Source organism: Manduca sexta, chromosome 13 (assembly GCF_014839805.1).
Source record: "Manduca sexta isolate Smith_Timp_Sample1 chromosome 13, JHU_Msex_v1.0, whole genome shotgun sequence".
In the NCBI taxonomy this organism is placed as follows: domain Eukaryota; kingdom Metazoa; phylum Arthropoda; class Insecta; order Lepidoptera; family Sphingidae; genus Manduca; species Manduca sexta.
In genome coordinates, this window is record NC_051127.1 from 2760550 (window position 1) to 2777480 (window position 16931).

General features: G+C 39.0%; 1 protein-coding gene across 3 annotated transcripts; it reads right to left on the reverse strand.

Annotated features, from left to right (window-relative positions):
• Positions 1–694: 694 nt before the first annotated feature.
• Positions 695–16212, reverse strand: LOC115453603 (uncharacterized protein CG45076). 3 transcript variants are annotated; one of them, XM_030182321.2, is made up of 11 exons: positions 16006–16212; positions 12774–12857; positions 5351–5545; positions 5038–5150; positions 4074–4210; positions 3734–3895; positions 2458–2659; positions 2329–2389; positions 1781–2233; positions 1496–1602; positions 695–1379 (listed from the first exon to the last, which is right to left on the reverse strand). In XM_030182321.2, the coding sequence occupies exons 1-11, from the start codon at positions 16066–16068 to the stop codon at positions 1232–1234; spliced, it is 1725 nt and encodes a 574-aa protein (XP_030038181.2). In that variant the 5' UTR covers positions 16069–16212; the 3' UTR covers positions 695–1231. The 3 variants fall into 3 exon arrangements, with proteins under 3 accessions (XP_030038181.2, XP_030038188.2, XP_030038197.2); XM_030182328.2 differs by having other exon boundaries at positions 2329–2374; positions 16006–16206; XM_030182337.2 differs by lacking the exon at positions 12774–12857 and having other exon boundaries at positions 16006–16205.
• Between the last annotated feature and the right edge of the window lie 719 nt (positions 16213–16931).

A 16931-nucleotide genomic window follows, 5' to 3' on the forward strand; every position in this document is an offset into this window, starting at 1 on the left:
TGTGTGCACTGTACATAGGTGCACTCTGTTCCTTCACTCTTATAGTTCGGTGAGACAGTAATCTGACATGACTGGAGAGAAATCAGGCACAGGACCAATGGCTTTACGTATTTTCTGAGGCACGGGGATATCACACTGCCAACTTCCTGACTCCGAGCTGCGACTGAGTAATTTTTAAGATGGAAAAACCTAATCACATTAATTTTGGCCTAACCCGGGATTCGAACCCAGGACCTCAGCGCGGTAGTCGTATTTGTATCGTGTACAATTACAACTACGCCACTGAGGCAATCATAAAATATTATAGTGACTATGAGTCAATTGTAATAGCTGCGATAAGTATTGAAAATAATTGCACCAGGATCTCTTGAATGTTTTCAGACATTACAAGTATTCAATGATATTATGAATGTTTTTTTTTGCATAGTCAAAACTAGGTTTTTCTCATGGTTTTGTCCGTTTGTAATCGTTTTTCGAGCAGTTTTAGTCCCGCTATTTATTTTCCCAGGATAAAAAGTCGCCTAGGTCCTCCCCAGGGTGTCTTCTTCATACTAAATTTCGTTAGTTTTGTGTTTATTGCATTCAGACAGACGCAGCGGAGACCTTGTTTAATAAAAGGTATATAAGGGTAGAAATAAGATACAAATTTATACATACTGCCCAAAATATCATTGTTCCGACAATAAAAGATGTATTGTTAATGTTGTCTTTTATTGTTAAAATTTAACAAAATATAACATTATGAAACACTTAAACTTACATATAAGATTTTAGTTAAAAATAAGTTAACAATGGTGAGTTCACAACATAGAAGGATTAATTCTTTCGTAGTCACGTAATTTGATTACGCAAAAGAAAGTGATGGGTATAAGTAAACCACCATGTAGCTAATACGTCATTCATGCGTGTGCGCCATTAAAATTATCATGAATGACATCTAGCAAAATATTATATGAAGTGATAGAAAATGCATGACTTATTGATTGATCCATTGGCAGCATAATAGTTATATGTTTACTGTTTAGAATTTTCTTGGAGGTTTCAATGAACCCAACGACATGCTCGACTAGAAGTTGAGTATGATTAAATATTTTTTTTCCAAATAATGACTTAATTTCTTTTCTATATTTAATATTTTGATCTTGTGCAGGTATATTTATTCCAACACAAGAATTTTATTTGCTGATACCAGTGGATCCCTAGAATATATCCCATAGAATAGTTTGTTAGTTTATTCCTCGTCTGTGAGGTCGGGTTCTGCTTTCTCATCTTCGCTGGCTTCAGCTTCTTCATCGTTAACCAGTTCAGGCTCTACCGGTGTCTCAGGGACGGCTTCAGGAGTTTCAGGTTCCTCAACGATAGGTTGTGGCTCGTCAGCGCTGAAAATTCAAATTTATTTTTTAGTTTTATACTAACAAAAAATCTGGAATCCCTATTTACCAATTTTAAAAACAATATATATTGAATAATAATCCAATGAGATAAAACCATTTACCTAGCTTCAGCAGGTAGATCGGCAGCAGAGCCGCTCTGTGACAACTCCTCCAGACGCGCGGCGGCCAACTCGGATTCTTGTCTCGCGATTTCTGCCAGTTCAGCAGCCTGGGGAGTATCAACAATCGTTTGTCTTTATCTTTACTTAGTTCGCTAGTCTCTTCTATCATTATTATAAATAATAAGATCTTGATTTGCTATTACATTTTTTTGTTCACTTAATTTTGTTCGTTTGAGAAGTCCTTGTTTAAAATTGAAATAGATAATATGGTCACTAATTTGTTACCTGTCTAGCAAGTTCCGCTTCGCGCTCTTCCTGTGCCTGTTTTTCTAATTCTTCCAGACGTGCGAGTTCTTCCTGTCGCCTTTGTTCAGCCTGCCTCTCTTCTTCTAACCTAGCTTCTTCAGCTAATTTGGCCTCTTCCGCTAGCCTAGCTTCCTCGGCTAATTTTACCTCCTCAGCCAATCTAGCTTCTTCGGCTAACCTGGCCTCCTCAGCCAAGCGGGCTTCCTCAGCTTTCTTGGCTTCCTCGGCCAATCGTTCTTCTTCAGCTTTGCGAGCCTCTTCGGCAAGCCTTGCTTCCTCAGCCTTCCGAGCTTCCTCCGCCAGGCGAGCCTCTTCAGCTTTACGAGCTTCTTCCTCAGCTTTCCTGGCCTCTTCTTCTGCTTTGCGTTTGGCTTCTTCAACCTTCCGTGCTTCTTCTTCTGCTTGTTTTTTCTCAGCAGCTTCACGTTCGGCCTATTTAAAATTATATAAAATTCAAAAGTATATTGCACAACGTTTGGAATTATCTAAATTTAGTTCTATAATAAAATTTTAATGTTTGTACTTACTTGAGCCTTGCGCTCAGCTTCACGTTTCGCTTCTTCCTTCAAAGCCCTGGAAGCAATTAACCTATGTTTAGAATTTTTCAAGTATTCTTATACCTCTATATATTTTTTCCTTTTGAGATATCCACTCACTTCTCTTCTGCCGCACGAGCTTCCTCCTGCCTCTTCCTCTTGATCTCAGCTAAGTCAGCCGCCGGAGCCAAGACAGGTTCGGCAGTAGTAGCGCGGAATCTGGCAGCACGTTCAGCTTTCGCGGCCTTCAATTCCAAGGCTGGGTCTTCCATCATTTGCGGTGCCTGGAACTTGCGGCTTGGCCTCCATGGTAGCAGTTTCACTGCACCAAGGCCAAGGTTACAAACGTTCTAATGAATGGCCACTGGTGAAACAATTAGCAACTTGCTACCAATCGTATCACTGTCAACGGCCGGTGTGATTATGGAGCGGCAAGCGCGCAGCACAACGCGAGCGATCATGACCTTTATCATCGAAGCTGTTAAACTTCAGCACCAAGCTTGATGGCAAAGCCCGTGAGTTTCGCAATAACTGTCGTATTCAGCTGCTCGCTTCATGCTGTGATGCGAATGGATAATGGGATTGCCACGAATATGATAACTGCACAAACTTAATGCAAATTGTGTTCAATGTATGTAAACGTGTGCTCTGAAATGTAAGACATTCCCTGGAGTTTGAGGTTTGATAATGTGGTAAACTAGGCTTAAGACCAAAATATAGTAAAATTTATTTTCTATTTTTATTCAATTTATTTATGTATGTTATTACGACATGTTAACAAACTTTCAGTTAGTAAGCGAAGTGTTACCTGAAGCCTGGACTTCGGCGCAAGGGTGTGACATCTAACGTGCGAATTAAAACTTCTACTAAATCGGTAAAAATCGTTTATTGTTAAATAAAAATCAGTCGAGTTAAGTGAAAACGAGACGTCTCGGTCACCGATATATCCACACAGAACATCATTCTGCGCAATAAAAATGACTAGAAAATAAAATCGTTCGTTGCAACTCGTAAAAGTGGTAACAAAAATAAATTATCTAAATAAAAAAATATACGATGTTAGTTGTAGCGCGTTATACCGAGATCAGGGTACGTGAGCGCGGCGCGGGCCGCGACTGACCTCATGGGTCATGGCGGGCGTGCCGACCCGCGCCGCGCTCACCCCTGCGCGTGCGTGGGCGGGAGGGAGCTACGCGCACTGCGCCGCCGTCGGCTGTTCCGGCGCGCTGCTCGCTGCAAGAGACACCACACAGTGTTAGACACGGACTTAATGCTTCATTTATTAATAATTTAGAGCCTCGACGCCGTCGGCGCGCGACCTTCATTTATCATATACTTTTAAGTTCAAGCGAAGGATGGTAAGCGAGTGGCTAGCGATGCGACTGTGGCGAGGTACCTGTGGCGTTCTCGATAGCCAGCCCGGCGGCCGCGAGCCTGTTCTTCGCATAGAAAGAGAGAAGGTTCACGTCATCCCTGATGCTGAGTTCCTTGTAGAGAGGCCTACGGTTGGAAAAGGCCTTTTTACCGGAGTAGTGCACGGCTGCGAGGTGACCGCGTCCTGGCGAGAACACCTCACTGTTACCACAGGGGTCACACTGGAAGTAAACTGTTAGTCAAAGGTCATACGGGACAGGAAAGGACGATGCACGACACAGAAGATAGTCACGGGGCGACGGTTTAATTTCGTCAGTTTTGTGTAACCATTGTTCGTGGTGTGCCGCGTCTTCAATACTTACCGGTGAACTTCTTAGCCGGCTCAGGGTAGAAAGAGATGTTGTGGATGTCGTTGGTGACGCTGCGCAGGGGCACCAATAGCTTGGCGACGTAAGCATCATTGCTGAAACGGTACGGGACGGGCTCTCCGTACGAGTATCTGTGCAAATAACATTAAAATCGTGGAAAGGACGGTAATTAACGAGTGCCGCGGGCATAGCGTCAAGGATCCAATGAAAATAAACAGTAAAACATTTTATTACGAACGAAGCCGGCAAACATCGGCTGGCATTTAACCAGTCTATAATTAACCCCGCTTTCGCGTACAGCGTGGTTCACACGTCACACGGCAAACACGCGGGAACATAATTTGGCTGTGAAAATTAACACCCACGACACGATACCCTCCCCGATAATGCTAAAGTGCCATATTTTACAGGTTCTTGAAGAATAACGCGTCTATATTTAGTAGTGACAACATTGTTGAGTTTTTTCTAGCGTCAGATGCGATTGCCAAAAGACATGCGACGTTGTTCTACCTTCAATGTCAGTGCCAGGGCGGTTTGATAGACGCATCAATGGGTTAGCTATTTCAGTACTGTTACATCAGGCCAAGAAAAACTTGACCTGGCATTAGACAGACCGCGAGGTCTTTCAGGTCTGACCGTGAACGCCAAGGTTGTTAAAGATTATTTTTGAGTTACGACCGTAGGAAAGTTGAAATCTTGACTACGAATCACGTAGCTCTACCCATAGAAGGACCTTCAAGAGAAGATCCGGTTACAATTTAAATGTGTAGTTGAGAGAATGTAACTTCAAATTACAACGCACAGGACAAGCTAAAATGGAGAAAATCATAAGAATTAAAATATGGCCAATATGTGAACTGTTTGTTACCATAGCATTGGACAGAGAAAGATATTGTGGAATGGAATCAGTTGAACATAATCGAGCTGTTAAGGATTCCCCATGTCGATCAGTACTCACGAGTAGATGGTTTCAAGGGGAGCGACGGACTTGGCGCGAGGCACGACGGAACGTGCGCGATGGATCAGCGCAGCAGTATCGGCGCGGATACGGCGAGTTTCATCTTCGAACGCCTGGAATTATACAATAGTGTACTCAATAACAGATTATTTAATGCTCATATTAGGCTGATTGGCAAGCAGTCAATAGATTAATTATTGTTTGGTTAAACGCCTGCCGCAAATTCGTCTGTTTTAACAGCTGACAATGTCTTTTAAGTCAAACCTTTGGGAAGTTCTTAAATCTCTACATAGACATTGTTTTTAAAGTATACCTTAGTGGCTTCAGATCGGAAGAAGTCGTCGACAGCCGATACGGCGAGAGCCGGGCGACGGCGGTACGCGATGCGGTCCAGCTCCCGAAGGATGACGGAGGGACGCACGCGCACGCGCACCACGTGGTGGGGTGGCTCCGGGTAAGTGACGAGTCGGGTCACCGAGCGGGAAGTCGGACGGTAGATCAGCTCAGCCTAGAATATGCATGGAAATACTTAGCAATGTACTAGAAATACCAACTCTCTAGGGTAGAGCGAAATGTACTGCTTAAAGCTCTTTTTTGGCATCGCTCGATAAATTTATCAAAGTGCTATCATTTTGGATGTTCGTACGATGCCAATGGTGTTAATTTTTCTCGGTCTACCCTAGGGTTGATCTTAAGCATGAAGTGCTGAGCAAAGCTGTGCTATAAGCCGATGTGCACGTGCCTTCATGATTAAATTAGATAATTAATGAATTCATCATGTTCTACTGTATGGCAATGTAAAATGTAGATCTCTACCATGCTGAGGATAATGTGAAATGGTTCTGAGCATAACTCTGGTGTAATGTTTATAATATTGTGTAATGGTAAAAACTATTTACATGATGTCTTAGAAAATCAATTGACTTTTTATACATAGTCTAATGTCGGGTGAAATAGAGTTTTGGAAATTATACAATGATAAAATTTCATCTTAGGTCATTATATCCTTACCTGAGAGCTCTTAGTAATATGTCATATCAGATATTGTTATTTAGGAATTTATTAGAATTTGTCGATGAAGATTGATGGAATAGACCTTGCTGAGTTTAGTAATAGACATAGCTTACAACATCTTATGCCTTAATTTGGCAACAATAGTCTTTGATATACCGATAAATTTGAGTAGATATCTACATAGCGTCAATTTATTACCGATGAATGATTTGCATCAATGTAGATCATCACAAATACTTTTGTGAATAGCATGAATTCAATTAACTGTACAGATTGAAGCCTTTCATGACAAGACTTATAAATAAGTAAATGTTTACAACCGTGGCAATCTCTGGAGCTTTACTGACGGGAAACAGTCACTCATATACAGAAATGTGTGGAAAATTTCGATGAATATAACATAATGCGACCTTGTAATGGAAATGAATTATTGGAGCGTGCTCGTGGAAACGAATATCTACAAATGATGCATTTGATAATTTATGAATAGTGAATTTTGACAGTAACCATATTACTGCAATTTTCGGATTTTCGTCTATTTAATTAGTAGTTGACTTGAGTACATCCTTTATAAAACTTTAATACTACCTAGGTATTCTAAATTTATAACCACTGTGTTGGAACGTAATTTCTTACAATTGAGACTTACGCTTGGTTAAGCGTAGGTATGGCTGTTTAATTGTATTTCTAACCATGTAAGTAAATACTTTCGGATGATTTGAAACACTTTCTTACCTAAACGCGAATCGTTTCAAACCGTTTGCCAGTATTAAAATCTCCAAAAAAACATGACAATATATTGTATGTTACTACATTATTTCAGCGGTAAAGTTTGAATGTGATTTGTAGTTTTTTTTATTTCCTATCAATGCGAAGTACATGAAACACCCGGACCTTTAGAAAGTTGCTTTAAAACCAACAGCTATTGATGTGCAGCACATGTAACTTCCCTACAGTAGTTGGCAGAAAAGTTTCGTGAAGTCAAATGGCAAGTTCAATGCCAACTCGTGAACATTAGCTCTTCTCATTAGTTTACGTTACACTTCATAGAATCGATATATCCAGAACCTACTTATGTTACATTATATAGCATTTTGTCTCATATAAACAAATTTTCGGAGGACTCCAAGATGTGTTTGTTTCACTATGAGTTGTTGACTACCTATGTTATCACTACTACTAAGTATTAACTATTGTTTTTGTCTACAAACCATTGATATCTAGAATCACATTCATCTTAATTAATAACAAAGCCGTTTCCGCTACTTAATCAAATGATTTAAATATCCAATTCTACTGATACATAAGTAATTATTTGCGCGTTTCGATGTTCGTTAGTTAACTATGATGCATATAACGTAAATATAATTTATAGCGGGTGTTTATAATATGCCAAATCACAGAGCTATTTTAGCTTGGTTCTTACTGCGTCTCAATGGCGGCGTGAATCATACCGTGGCGGGTAAAATTAGACTTCTGTTGCGCACACGCCTGCGTACTGGAAAATTATAAAGCTTGTACACAGATGTGTATCGAAATACAGAAGGTTGTGCATTGTAGGAAGAAATAAATAAGTTAATAACTTATTTAGCATTGAAAATTGATTTTGTTTGTATATTTCTTTCAGTTTCCGAGTGGAGCTGCTATTGGATATAGCAGACAGAATTTCTATTTGTGTAATGCAAACAAAGTTTCCCTTTATCTTACTTTGAATTTAACCGTCATTCGCATTAACTATCTAATTATCTACTAAAGTAGTTAAAAATATTTGATTATGTATCTTCTTTCAAACCTCCGATGAGAAAGCTCACCTAATCCATTTATTTATTACTATAGATTAAGAACAAATTGAATTTTTTCCTGCATGTACACTTAGCTTTATTGTCCATGTTTCAAAATAATGTTGTTATTATTACACAATTATTCAAATAACGTTACTTGTAAAAACATAATGTTTAGGCACAAAATGTGCGAAAACATTTCAACATATGGAGGTTTATTTTTAGTTGAATCCCATATAAATAACATCCGTTGCCGCTTTGAAAACATACAGTAACGTAAAACATAATACTATAGGTAATAGGTACTTAATCATTGAACTACATAATTGCTAACAGTACCTAAGTAATAATAAGTCACTTATTCCTAATAATAATATGAGCCATTATGACGAAATGTAAATTCCAGGTTTTATAAGCATTCATGGGCTCCTTTTTTATAGAATGAAGAAAATTTTAATAGTAGAAATAAATAAAAAACCCTCACCAGGACAGTGTGGTAGACAAAGACTAATTTAAGGCATATACTTGTGAGAAGAAGGCTATGTCCAGCAGTGGGACAGTTTATCATACTTATTAATATTAAGTATTTGGAGTGTAGCCATTTGGAGAAGTTTATTTAGAGAAAACCAAATACTAAAATTATTCTATTGCTATAATTTAATAAATTAATTTCGTAGGGAAATTTTACTGAATAATATTCAATTTCATAAGACATTTTAGATGTACAGATGTGTACAATTATTAAACCACCAAACTAAATAAAAGCAATTAGATAATACTCCTTTAAACAAAACATAATCTTTACTTAGATTTTCGCAACATTAAACAGACATCTCCTAATATTCTAAATAACCAGCTAAAACAAATCATGTAACGAATTGCGAAAACATATCAAATTTCTTCCGTTTTTATCGCATCCTGAGAGATTTATGTTTTCGAACGATTTCTATGAAAACAAGCAAAATGGACGCTGTGAGATGTTACGTCAGGTTTTAATGAGTTGGGTGTAAACATTCCTGCGGCCTTCGTTTTGGTGCCAACAATTTTCCCATGGCTCCCAAGCTTTTGTTATCTCTCGTCGCCTAGGGATATCCGTTTGCTGTTTTCAATGGTTCTCAAAATAATTGACTGCCGGAGCATTTTTCTAACTAATACTAGAGTATTTTGCAGACAATGTAAATAAAGTAATCTGAGGTTTATCAGTTTGCAACAGATAAGAACATTTTGTTTCTAATGCAATTCATGATAAAGGGAATTGAAATGAACATAAGTGAAACATCTATTTATAAATTTCATGGTAAACTTTTGAGTGAGTTTATAATGTTTGTTTACGCTGTCTTCTCTGTTGAAAGATATTCTACATTGATTCTAGTCGTTATGTGAGCTGCAGTTCAAATGCCTAATGGCGGTTGACATGATATATACCTAAACCGATTTATTTAATCGGAAATCTATTTTATATGCAGATTTTAATTATAGTTACAACGCAGTAATTCTTGGAACGGAAATTAGGTATTTGGAACAGTCAGGACATTCTAAATTCAAGCGCAATTGAAATTTTAAAGAAAATAACTAGCAAGGCACGAAGAAATGAATTATCGGATTTCACATGTTCTAAAAACGTTAAATCAAACGTCAATGACAAAACATTTAAAATATTGAACAAACTTTACTACGTTCGAACAGATTTCGCGTAGTATGTTTTAAAAAAACTTTGCATTAATGACTTTGGCAGAATGCCACTGATACTATTGTATCGGACATTCAAAAGCTGAATTTTCTCGGTATTGTGTCGACGGATATTTTGTTTTACTGTAAATACTTTTTTTATAAACACAAAAGACCCTTTGACTTTCTCTTTATACTTGTAGAAGAGGCAATCAAATAATTGATTTGCCTAAGTGGTCAAGTTCTGCATATCCATATCTTACCTTAGGAATCGTCGCATTGTAACTTTTATGCATGCGCAGTAATGATAAGCTATCCTATTATTTTGACTTTTATTTCTGGGAAATATAACTTTAGTTCAAAATAAGTTACTTTTATATATAAACTACATTCTATAGCTCAATAGAAGACAGTTTCATATTTGCTTCATATTAAACCACGGCCAAAGCGAGGTTATTTGTCGCCTGGTTGATGCAATTTATATTCCGCACCAAACATTGAATCTAGCTTCTTATATATTTCGATTCTTGCGTCTTGTATCTTGTACTTTATAAATAGAATACAGCCTAAAATACTTACTATAAAATGATAAAGTTAATGTTTCCTGAGACCGTCATTTCATGACATAGGTACTACCTCAATGCTTTAACCCATTTTTAGGTCGCAATAAAGAGTGACTGTTTTGTATCATGACTACTTTCATTATTCAGTTGGTACATAAATATATGCTGTATATTCCACTACTATACAATGAACTGCCCAACTGACGAGGAAGAAATTTATATAATTCCACCACGCGTTGTTTATGCAATTTACATTCATTGAACTATCAAATCTTTTACAGCATTGTCCGATGCCGTATGTTAGACACAAGTCCAAGCTCAAGTCTTGCATAATTTTAATATTACACGCAATAAATCAAAAGTACTACACAATATAATTGAGATGAAACAATTCCAAGATTAATGTTCTCAAGATTTTTCACTGGCAGTGGTGACACATTGATTAAAAATGTGCCAACGTGTCATCATAGAGTTTGGCAACGAGTGTAAGAGCGAGTGTACGGCTCAGGTGGTAAACAATAGCTGAAAATATTATTTTAGTATCTTTTAATTGGGACGAGGATAGATATGTACTTATGTATTATTTAATGTGCAGAATAAAATCAGTACAGTTAATCTTTTATTGCACTAATATTCTTTTCCGTCGTAAAAAAGATGATCTGTAAAATATTTTATTTGCAGAAAATGTTTGCGTAATTCGCATGGGTATATTTATTTTCCAATGGCATGAAGAAAAGTCTTTCGTAAATTATAAGTAGAACTACGGATATCATCATCAGATGATTTGTATTATTAGATTTTTCATATGATTTAAGTAGATGTAACATTAATTTATATTCTAGACTCATTTATCTTAATTAAACTGATTATCCTTTCAATTTCATTCTGTTCCTCAAATATTTGCTAAAAGGATCAAGACTAGCAATATAGTATGTTGAAACCTATACTATTTGTTATATAAATCTCAAAATATATATATTTAGAATTGCGAAACGAATCGAGTGTTATCTGGCAACGTGAAGACATTTCTCTCAGAATTTCACATTCTACATCTGTTTTTAATCGGTACACACATTTTGTTCTAAAAACGTCAAATGAGAGCACCTGTGAAAAGAATCGCTTCAGAGTTCATAATCGTGTCAGTTTTATTTTGTCCTAATGTTATTATGATTTATCAGGAGTGACAACTAGATATTATTAAACATCTTTTTTACTGTCATGACTCAATATAAGTTGCTGTTAATCTATTGTACTGGAAAAACCTTGATACATAAGCAACAATTATAAATATACCTAATAGTCAAATATTTTCTATAACCCACAACATTAATGGTAACTTATCAATCAAAATGAACACATATATAAATCTCATGATTACTGAATAGGTAAGTCAATAGAGTTTGAAATTAGTGCCAAAAGTTTGCATATATCCATGCTTAATTTCCTGATATTTGTGCAAAACCTTCGCAGGATCTATCAACTACATATGTAGTCGCTATTGACAAACAGATTATTTAAATTCCACAATTTTCATTAACGCTAGCAGTATAAAAGGCTTAATTAAACTTACGAAGAACAATTCGCAGGAAATGCGAATCAGTAGGCCTAAGTAAAAATTAAACGCAATTTATGAGTGTTATAATACCGCTACTTCGCAGCACTGTATATAAACTAGCTACTTAATGAATGTGTAAGATAGGTGGATGTATTTACATTTTCATTTACAATAAGGTGCTTAATGCGATTATAAAAAAGCACCAGCAAAAGCAGAACCAGCATGTTTTAACATTTTATAGGTAGGTTTTGAAGGAGAAAAATTATCTACTGCCATGTTTGTGTGTTTTTAAAGTATTTTAGAATTACGAAAGGATAGTGTTATGATTTATAAAGAAGAATTTATAATACAATATAACCGTAAATAGAATCAATTCAAAGTAATAAATTTAGTGACTATACACTCTGTTTAGGATGTATGATCAATGGTCGATCAATGCGTGATAGGTGAGCCCACGCAAAACCTGTGCCTTTCATGAGGTGCGAATTCACTGAATGTGCCATTCCGAAGCTCTGGTGCTGACGCAAAGCCTATGGGCAGACATCTTCGCCTAGAGAGCAGTGCATTTGATAATTCTTGATTTTGGCTAACAATTTTAAAAAATAGTCATTCCATCTTTAGTTAATTACATACGTATCTATTTGGTTCATTTCGTATTATACAATAGCGAAGTTTTAAATGTAACTACAGGATGTTTATAGTAGTTGTCTAGAAATGACAGCATTTTATTATGTAGCAAAATCTTTATTATAAAGTACTGGTATTTCGGGACGGATTCTTCATTTAAGGCGATACCTCAAGGTCCATTTTCATACATTTTGTTTCACCTTTAATCTGGGTAACTAAACAAGTATTGGCAAGTAAAGAATTTAAATTCACGTCTAGTTAGTGATTAGTTCTCGCAGTTGAAAGAAAAACGTAAAAATAATTAATAATCATGGATATTTCGGCCTTTAAAATTTAATATGACGAAATTTTAAAAATAAAATTCGACAGGTTTATGTCGTTTTCAAAGGACTTTAAAAAAAATAACCAGGATCATAAATTCGAATGCGGAACTTAATGGAGATGACCATTCATTAAAAAACATATGTTCAGCCAAAATCATTATGGAGTATTTACATCGTTGTTTACAAGCATCGAACGCGTACTCACCTGAGACAACTTCGGTATGTAGTCGATGTACGGGATGTGATAGTACGGGAGAAGTGACGACAGATAGTACACCGAGGTCAGAGGCTGCGGCGGACAACGAAACTTGTCATTTGTTTGTCACATTCGGTTCAAAATAGGGGTAATAAGCGATATAGAAACCAAAATGGCGCGAGAATTTAAAGGTCGTAGGACCGTAACCAGAATTTTGTGGATACAAAATAGTCCTTAAAAATAAATATTATTTTTGAAGGAATTTCTAATTTAGGAATGCATTATGATTTCTTATGTTTAGGCTAGTATAATACATTAAAATAAGCTATTTTCCGGATTTTTAAGACCGCAGCTTCATGGGCAATTTTGTATAATTGTTAAATGTAGCTAGATATTGTAACTTTGACTTTTTGGACGACCAACTCTTCAGTTCCCCCCGTGACTATGAAGGCTGCAGTCTTCGAAACGTTGGGAGAAATCACTACATAGTATAAAACAAAGTCGCTTTCTCTGTCCCGATGTGTGCTTAAATCTTTAAAACTACGCAACGGATTTTGATGCGGTTTTTTTTGATAGAGTGATTCAAGAGGAAGGTTTATATGTATAATAATAACATCCATTAAATAGTCAGCATTGCACCCGTGCGAAGCCGTGGCGGGTCGCTAGTTAATAATATAAAAAACTGAGATAAAATCCGGAAAATAGTTTCACATAATATGCATCTTTTTTGAGTTGCGCCTCTATCGAGCCCTTCAGGGATGGAAGGCGTGTGAGTATTTTTATCTGTCTTAAATCAATTATTACGTCACGTCGCATTGTATTAGTAATATGTTTGTTTATTGACAACGCCAAAGTATCTGTGTTGAGTAAGAACACTAGCTTTTCCTTTTTTTCAAACATTTTTTCGATTGTTCTTAATGAAGTTTCAGTGGTAGGGGGTTTAAATCTCCACCATATTTTCTCTGGCTACGGCCCTGTGACAAAGTTTTACAAGCGTACCTACATTGCGTAAATTTATTATTATAATACCCAATTTTGACAATTTTGACATAAACGAAGTAAAATTTTCAGGAAAGGTAAATTTCTAGATCTTCATATCCTACTATAATTTTCAATGCTTAAAATTATTTATATTTACGGAAACGCTTTTCCAATAATTGGCACGTAGAGAATGTGATTTCTTTGTAGAGTTATTTCTTCATGAAGTCAATAATTCATAACATCCTCTTAACATATTATATACTTATTATAATATTGTGTATAGTTGTGTAAATTGTATACACGACATAAATATTCTTTGGGATTCATCGTGTTGTGGTGTAGATAGTTGTCTTAAAATTTATAAATTTGTGAATACGTATATGTTTGATTCCGTTTCATTCCATTTTTTTTGCCCATCACCTAACAAGTGTACTTATTAACTAGTAGGCAATGCTTCTCTCTGTTTACTCGTGCATGTATGTATTGTAGTCAATAAAGATAAGTATAAGGAACCTAGTATATCCAACAGTAGATGGATATATATTTGTAGTTATTATGTACCTACTTACAAACCACTTACTTAATAAACATCATTGTCCATACATTTTGTAAATAATAGGAAAACAACTAGAAAAGAGTAAGGTAAATAACTGTTAGTCCACAAAGACCGAGTTCATCATCAGTCTTGGCTTATAGTGTCGAGGTGTCGTGTAACAGTACACGAAGAAAATAGAGCATGTTAAAAACGCAAGCTTTATTAAAAACTCAGTCTAAGTCACATTTAATAAATAATTTGTAAGATATAAAGAAAAATAACATCAATAAGCTAAGATCCACGTCTACTTGTCTAGTTAAAGTAGAGTGATCACATTGCGTTACAGCGAATACTGATTAGGTAGTTACGGGAAAATTTACGACGTATCTAGGAGAAGATGGGACAGGACAGGGACGCGGTACACGGGGTGCGGGGCGCAAGGAGCAGGGCGGGAGCCGGGACGCTACACGCGGTAATGGTAATGGCGGTAGGTGGTGCCGTAGGGCAGGCGGCCGCTGCTGGTCGACGAGTACGAGTAGCCGCCGGGGCCGCCGAGGCTGCTGGAGCGCTCGCTCGTATACGAGTAGCCGCCGGGGCCGCTGCCGGCGCGACGCTCCACCGTGTTGCTGTACGAGCTGCGTTGCGGCAGCCCGCTGCCCGTCGAGCGCTCCGTCTTGCTCGTGTAAGAATACGAGTACTGCTCCTCCGCACGCCGCGGCAGCGGGTCGCGGTCCACCACCACGTAGTGACGCGGCGTCTGCAACAACCGCGCCCTTAGCCGCCGCCCGCCAACACCGCGCCCGCACCCACCCTCGCACCGACCCGACTGACTGACTAAACTAGCGAGCGAAAGCGACACACGACAGCGACGCGCACGAGCGTCGTTCAGTACGAGGCGTAGTTACTATAGTAGACGTGGCGATGCGCCGCGTGCAGCGGCCGCCCGTGCGCCTGCGCCAGCAGCACGTCCATGTGATCGCGAGGCGTGCCCAGCGGGTCCGCCTCGAACGCGCGCTCCCGCTGTCCCACAGCGGCGAGCACACGGGCGCGCGTTTGCTCGCGCGGCGACACGTACGGCGCAAGCGGCGCCAGCTTCGACTCCGGCTTGGGCGCGATGTTTTGCTTGATGACGGGGTCGAGCACGGAGGCGCGCGCGCCAGGCCGCGTGCGTCGTCCGAACGCCGTCACCGGATCCGGCACGAGGCTCGGCCGCGGCACGAACGGCACCTTCTCCCAGTCGCCGATGGTCGGCCGCTGCAAGCGGAGAAGTCGCCGTTAGTCGGGCGGGCGCGACTCCAGCCGCGGCTATATTTGGCGCGCCCGGCGGCTCCGCTTTCCGACTCCGTTTCTCGATACGAAATGACCCACTTGCGGATCGCCGCCGCGATCCTCCGGCGCAGATTCTACGCGATGCGAGAGCGCAACCGAGGATCGGCCGAGGAGTCAAGCTTCCACTTAACGTAAGCAATTATGTTTACAAGCAAAATATTCAACGGAATCAAGTGAACACTTGGGAAGACGGCAATGAACACTCCTCGTCGTTTACATTGGAAACAACCGAACGAACACAAGTACGCCTAAGTGACTAGGGCGACTGACAGTCGTCTAAGGACACGATCGAGGGTCGAGCTGGTGCGAGGGGCGTCCGGCTCCCAGGGGTGAGTGGGGCGAGGTGCGAGGTGCGATGCACGCTCGGTGGGTGTTAGGGGGCGGCGGCGCACTCACCGTTACGCTGTAGCTGGACCTGTAGGGCCGGCGGGTCGTGTAGAAGTCACTCTCGTAAACCATGGTTGCTGCACTTGCGCTCGTTCGACTATCACTCGCGACGGTTGCTCCTCGACTGGCGGTCCAGCACGCCGCGACGCCCGAGACGCCGCGCGCTACGCGTCCACGGTATTTTTAGATCACTGTCATTGCAATTTCTACGTCACTGTCGGATCTCTCTTACGAATTTTTGAAATGTTAAAGCGGTGGCGTTGTGATGTCCACAAGTGGGTGAAGGATGTCATGTGGGGTATGCAACTAAGTCCTAAGGACTGATCAAAATAGCCGATCTGATGACGCAGCAGATCTCAACGGATTATTATCCGATGATTCAACGGATAAATGTGGTAGGATACAACCCTCAGACGGCCGTGTGATCGTGCATGGGTTGCGTGTGGGCCGGACGCGGTGCGCGTAGGGAGGACGTGAGAATTTTCATTTACGTAGGAAGGTTTGATTCATGCTGAATGAGTTAGTTTTCTGCGCTTCTTACATCCTATGGAAAATGCGGGAATGTTTCCATGTATTTTTAGTGAAGTACTTAATTTATGTAGGTAGAACAAGATCGCGTAATATTGTTATTTTGGTCAATCTCCATTTTTGTAACAGAAGACAGACAAAAACAAATGAGTAAATTATGACCACAATATATAAATAGTTAGGTATTTCTTTACCCTGAACACGCTGTTAAAGTTTATCTAGCGAAAAGATCGGTTTTGGAATATTCCGATATTATAATTTCTACCTTGAGTTACTCATCGGACATGTTTTATCAACATGGAATATTTAGTTCAAATACAAAATAAATCATCTATCGACCCTAACCAAGTACTACATACGTAGTATTATTCAGTAGAATACTAGCCTAACACTTTCAACGTTATCCA

Excerpts from the sequence above, each read along its gene's own strand:
- LOC115453603 (XM_030182321.2), bottom strand. The coding sequence starts at position 16,068 with ATGGTTTACGAGAGTGACTTCTACACGACCCGCCGGCCCTACAGGTCC. Across the intron at positions 5,151-5,350 it reads TCCGATCTGAAGCCACTAAG|GCGTTCGAAGATGAAACTCG; the intron begins GTATACTTTAAA and ends GTATAATTCCAG. Across the intron at positions 2,234-2,328 it reads AAGCTGAGCGCAAGGCTCAA|GCCGAACGTGAAGCTGCTGA; the intron begins GTAAGTACAAAC and ends AATTTTAAATAG.